The sequence below is a fragment of the Pipistrellus hanaki genome (genome assembly GCF_964339955.1).
Source record: "Pipistrellus hanaki genome assembly, chromosome: 17".
Classification (NCBI taxonomy): domain Eukaryota; kingdom Metazoa; phylum Chordata; class Mammalia; order Chiroptera; family Vespertilionidae; genus Pipistrellus; species Pipistrellus hanaki.
In genome coordinates this window covers 15,173,773-15,179,772 of record NC_140519.1, presented here as the reverse complement: position 1 = coordinate 15,179,772, position 6,000 = coordinate 15,173,773, and the positions used below count along the sequence as shown (strand labels likewise).

The 6,000-nt window shown below is 43.9% G+C and overlaps 1 protein-coding gene across 1 annotated transcript in view; it reads right to left on the bottom strand.

Annotated features, from left to right (window-relative positions):
• Positions 1-584: 584 nt before the first annotated feature.
• Positions 585-6,000, bottom strand: part of TRPA1 (transient receptor potential cation channel subfamily A member 1) — a gene marked incomplete at its 5' end in the record, with an annotated part of 43,042 nt that continues 37,626 nt past the window's right edge. The window contains 4 exon segments of the mRNA XM_084865030.1: positions 585-1,432; positions 2,021-2,118; positions 4,538-4,651; positions 5,090-5,158. Coding sequence (XP_084721156.1) covers positions 1,228-1,432; positions 2,021-2,118; positions 4,538-4,651; positions 5,090-5,158 — 486 coding nt within the window. The 3' untranslated portion in view covers positions 585-1,227.

The following is a 6,000-nucleotide window of genomic DNA, read 5'->3' as shown; positions in this document are numbered from 1 at the left end:
GCATTTTTATTTTCTTCTATTTCTATTTCAATGTTTTAGTTTTATCATTTTTACACATGGCTTATAAATGGCAGACAAGGGTCATGATCACAAAGAATGGTAAATACCTTTTCAAATAATTTATATCTTATTTGTCATTTACTGCAGCCCGGATGTTTGTGTTCCCCCCAAATTCATATTAAAACCCTAGCTCCCAAAGGTGATTGTATTAAGAGTTGGGGTGTTTGGGAGGTAATTAGGTCACAAAGGCAGAGCCCTCCTGGGTGAGATGAATGCTCTTAGCCAAGAGGTTCCAGAGAGATCCTTCCTTCTTTTCACCATTTGAGAATAAAACAACAAGTCTGTGACCCTGATAAGGGCCCTCACCCAGCCATGTTGACACCCTCATCCAGGACTCCTCGCCTCCAGAACCATTGTTTATATTTTTTTAAAAAGAGAGAAGCACCTTGAAAAGATGACTGAAGAGGCCTGTGTCTGACACTGGACATCAAAAGAGAAAAGGGCGTATGTGATGGAGGCATTTTTACAAATCTCAAAAAAACTAAATGCAATGGACATCTCACAATAATCACTGAAGTCACTGTATAGGTTTTACATTTATTATGATAAGTAAGAAACAAAAATACAGAAATAACACATGCTATCTGTAGTAAAAGTCATGCATATCACAAGGCCTGTGGATCTGAGCCTCAACTCAGAGTGGCATCAGGTGTGCTGGGAGCAGAAGGGTGGGGCCGTTTATTACGATCAGAGCAGAGCACACAGGGTTCCACCCACAGGATCTCCCAACACAAAAGAGTATACCAAATGGAAGCAGCAAAGGCGACTCTTCACTGTCTAATGCATTACATATTATATAATTATCATAATTATCGAGCAAGACCCTAGTATTGACATTTGCATTCTAGCTCAGCAGTTGCATTTATTACTCCTTATCATCAAAAATGCATGTTCTAGCAAATCACTTTCCACCCATTCAAATAGTGAGAGGTAAAGTCCAACTTGAACATATCAGCAAGGATATTCCCAATGCAGAGGGACTGGCAGAAAATGTGATTAGAAGGAGATAGTTTACTTCTACACAGGATGTGGTTTCAGAGGGAGGGAAACAGAATCAGCTTTCTGCTTTTTCCTCTCCACACTGGATATCAGCGTGTATATCTGCGCGTGTGTGTTAATATGCAGGGGATGCAGAGGCAGGAAGCCCACTGAGAAGGGTGACTCCTGCTAAGGGTTCTGTGTGCGGGCCCTCACTGCTTTCAGCACAGAATTCCACTTGCTGTTTTTTTGCTCCATCTGCTCTCTCTTATACCGGTCTTGGAAAGAACTGTGGTTATCTTCGTCCTCTGTCTCCGAGATGATTTCCATCTTCTGAATGATGAGTTTAATAAGCTCGTGCTGTTTTTCCAGAAGAGAAGTCACGTCCTTCAGCCTAAAGGGACACACAGGTTTCATGAGTTTATTTCAGCCCTCCACATGCACAAGGCCTGGGGACCAGAGTGCTAACAGGTGTCGGGTTACCTGTGCTCAGGTTACAGCCTCTGGACGCTCAGAATCCTGGTCAGGAACACATATTGTCAAAGTATAAGCGATTTTACTACAGTTATACTCTTGGTTCACGGCTGGTTTGTTTCAGTTTCCATTTTAAAGATTAACATACTGTTGCACAGAAAGGTTAAGTGCCTTGAACTCAGGTAAATGAACCCCACAGTCCTTGCACTTAACCACTGTACACTATGCATCTGCTCCTGGGAGCCTCCCAGTCTTTCAGAGCTTTGATGTGTGATGGGAGATGGCTCATGAGGGATGCATGCACCCAGGATACTGCTGGGTGAGTAGCAGCAAATAAGTTATTGGGGAATTCAGAAACTCATGATTCCCAATCCCCTGGCAGCATCAGGGAGCTAAAGCATGCTTTAATACAGAACATAAGCACAAATATACAGTGTAACCCTTTATCATGCATCATTAGTTAAGAATTCTGAGTTTCTCAAATACAGATAAAAGAAGAAATATGTACCGGTATTTCTGCTTCATTATTTCTACTTCTAATGCTGTATCCGCATTTGGTATTTCTTGTCTTACTTCTTGGGTGCAAAATATTTGATGAAATATGCACTGTGGGATAAAAGATGAATAGTTATTCACATTAAACTCAATTCGGGAACTATTTCTTGAACATGTGCCATAATTCAGCTTCTGAACCAGGGCACACTCGCACAGATATCTAACGATAGCCATGCCCTCAAGGAGCTCACAGTCTGTTGAGAAAGATAGACATGCAAAGAGCTGTAAAACAAAATTATACACATAACAAAGCAAAGTACAGGATATATAAATAATCCAAAAGAAGGGGTAAACTGGAGTGGAGGATTGATTAGGAAAAGGTTTAAGTGAATAATTTTCATGGGGAAATTCTCATGAAAAATGTCCACCGTAAGTGGCAGTATTTCACCCTGGCCTGTGTTGCTCAGTGACTGGAGTGCTGTGTGCACTGAAGGGTCTTGGGTTCAATTCCAGGTCGAGGGTACAGCCTGGGTTGCAGGTTACATCAGAGCTACTGGGGCATATGCAGGAGGTTATGGGGCTATGTGTCTCTCTCAAATTGGTGTTTCTCTCTCCTCCTCTCTCTCTGCCTCCCACTTCCTCTGAAAAGCAATAGAGAAAATATCCTCAGGTGAGGATTAACAACAACAAAATAAGTGGTGGTATTTCACACAATATAAGCTATTTCTCTCAAACTGCTCAGCATCGTATGGGACACAACTGAATTTCACATGGGGACATTTCTGAAATGCTATTTTAATATTTTAAAAATGTAGGATCTTTAAATGATTGGTGAACTAGAGAGGATCAAGGGCAGATGTGAAATGACCAGGAGTGAGGTAATTCTAGGAGTCCAGGCAAGAGGAGACCACCCAGGAAGTCTGATGGCCTAAACCTGTGATTGACTGAAGCGAGAGGATAGGAAGAGGGAGGAGTGATGTCAAGGCTGCCATCTGCACAGGCAAATGGTGTGGATGTCAACTGACATAAGGAACTTTGGAGAAGGATAGGCTTTTCCACCCTTTCCCTGTAGGGGATGTTGGGAGGGAGTGATTCGTGGGAAGAATGAAAGGCATGAACTTGTTTTGTAAGTTTGTTTTGAACATGCTGAATTTCAGGAACTTCAGACACACCAGGAAAGATGTCAAGTCAACAGCTGGATACAGGGGCCCAGAATGCACAGAAGAGCTATAGTCCAGAGAAATCAATCACTGAGCTCCTGTGTTAGGTGGCAATTGCAACCATAGATGTGAGTGAAATCAGATAGGGCGATAGTGTAGTCAGAATAAAGCATAGGCTGACATTTAGGTTTCCTGTGTCATGTTATGACTACACAATGGCAACTTAATCTACAAAGAACTCAGAAAGAATATTCATAGAGAGGGAGCCCAGGGATGGTTAAGATTAGCATCCAGTACTTCTGACTCTTAGTATAGTCCCTTTCCCATTATAATACAACTAGAGGCCCAGTGGACGAAATTTGGACATGGGTATAGGGGGTGGTTTCTCAGGCCTGCCTGCACCCTCTCCAATCAGGGACCACTTGGGGGATGTCTAACTGCCCGTTTAGGCCCGAACCGGCAGTCGGACATCCCTTTCACAATATGGGACCACTAGCTCCTAACCACTCATCTGCATGCCAGCCTGATTGCCTGCCAGCCTGATCACCCCCTAACAGATCTCCTGCTGGTCTGATCGCTCCTAACCGCTTCTGCCTTGGCCGCCGCCACCACAGCTTTGTCCAGGAAGATATCTGGAAGGTTGTTTGGTCTAATTAGCATATTACCCTTTTATTAGTATAGATGGACTGGATTAATCTCTGTGTATTTTCTATATATATACTCCATGGGTATGTATCTGTGAATATGTACACGTGTGTTCTATATAGGCACATAGACACACACATACATAAATCTGCACATATATGTAAGTGATATGTGGTTAGGAAAAACAGCACACCTGCATTGCAAAAAGGATACTTAAACAGTACACCCACCAAGTGTTCTCAGGGGGACTTGGCACATGTTTAACACTGAAGCTGTAGCTGAGCCACTTGGAGACAGGCCACTACACTGCCCATCATTTTCTCATCCTGGCCTGATCCCGGCTTTTAAACAAGCTTATTTGTTTCCCACAGGCAGAGTGACTCAAGGTGTGTAAAAAGGGCCTGGTTGATGTGGCTCCGTGGTTGAGCGTAGACCTATGAACCAGGAAGTCCCAGTTTGATTGCCAGCCAGGACACATGCCCAGGTTGTGGGCTCGATCTCCAGTAGGGGGTGTGCAGGAGGCAGCTGATGGGTGATTCTCTCTCATCACTGACATTTCTCTCTCTCTCTTCCTCTCTGAAATAATATATATATATATATATATATATATATATATATATATATATATGTAAATAAATAAAAATGAAAAAATGAAAAGGCACCCTTTGGGATACACAATGAAGCAGTGTCGCACTGTCTATGCCATGTTTGTTCCATGTACTTACTAGTAACCCACGGCTGTATCTGGCTCTGTTGGGATAGACGATGATGGACTTCTGATCCACTTGGCGTAGGAACCAGAGAGGCAGCTTCTTCTCTAAGTTGGTATGGAGTTCCACCTAAAGCACATATTGGATTTATCGATAGGGATCATTCAGTAGTAGCTGGAATTTTCACACTGCACAGACCAAAGTGTTAGCATATCTACTGAACACTGACTGCTGTGTCACTGACTGCTGGAGGGGGGGGGGGGGGTCTGTTTCCTTGGCCCCTGGCAGCTGGTCACCTGCCCCTACCTTTCACCACACCCACCAGCGTGATAACGGCTAGCTACCTGGTTGACCTCAAGAGAGGCTTAGGCAATTTCTCAATTCTTCTGCTGAGATTATTGTAGGATATATATATATATTTTTCATTTTCATTCTCTGGGGACCACAAGTGCACCAGAGAACATGCACAGCAGGCACGGCACTCAGAAAACGCCCAGGCTCAGCAGCTGTTCTCAGGACTCAGCTAGCCTGCATGTGAACGGTTTGCGTGGTGCTGAGGACACTCACCTGCATGGCAATCCTCTTCAGCAGGGCGTGCTTCTGGACCTCGGCAATGTCCCCGACTGCCAAACCAATCTGAAGCACAACACGGCATTGAATCACAACCAGCGACATGGCTCACGTCAGAATGCACTTACCATCTCCCTGGATGCTGCCAGAGTGGCATGGAATTCACCAGCAGGGCCCTTGAACACTTTGCTCCCACAACCCATGGAGAGCCGTGAAGCCTGTATAACTCTTAACAGCGGTGGCCACTGTGGTGGGTCCAGTAATTGAGTTATTGTGAAAAGTTAAGACATAAAAATTAACCTGAAATTCATTTTAATTTCAAGTAAAAATATGTTCTTTTGGAGGGAGCCAGGAGTGATGTGATATCAAATGCCTGGAACTGCAGGAGTCTAGCATCTAGGTGGACAACATAGGAAAGTTAAAACATTAAGATGAGGGGATGAAGAGATTTACATATTATATATGTTTGGCAGGAACAGGGACACTTTAAGGGTGCTTGAGGCCTGGTAAAAACAAACCCTCCTACAAATCCATGGCTGGGTAGAATTAGGTGAGGGAAGTTGTCAGCTCAGTTCTACTGAGTCCAAGTTAACTCACTCTTCCACTGTGAGACACTCAGGACCTGCCTCTGCTGACCCCACCCCCTGCTTGCTGAGGCCAGAGCAGCTCACAGTCAAGTAAACTCCAGCAGAAAGGGCTCTGTCTATCCGTCCAGGTTACCACTCTATGCCCAGTGCATAGAATGGCACAGGACACATAGTAGGCACACAAAAAGAGCTGCTGAATGAATGAGCAGTGAAAGCATATTCCAGGTGTACAAATACAGTCTGCAAGTAGCTTTTATCTGGCAGAATAATGTTTTCTGTTATTAATTTGCAAATCCTATAATGTGAAGTCTCTCTGGCTTA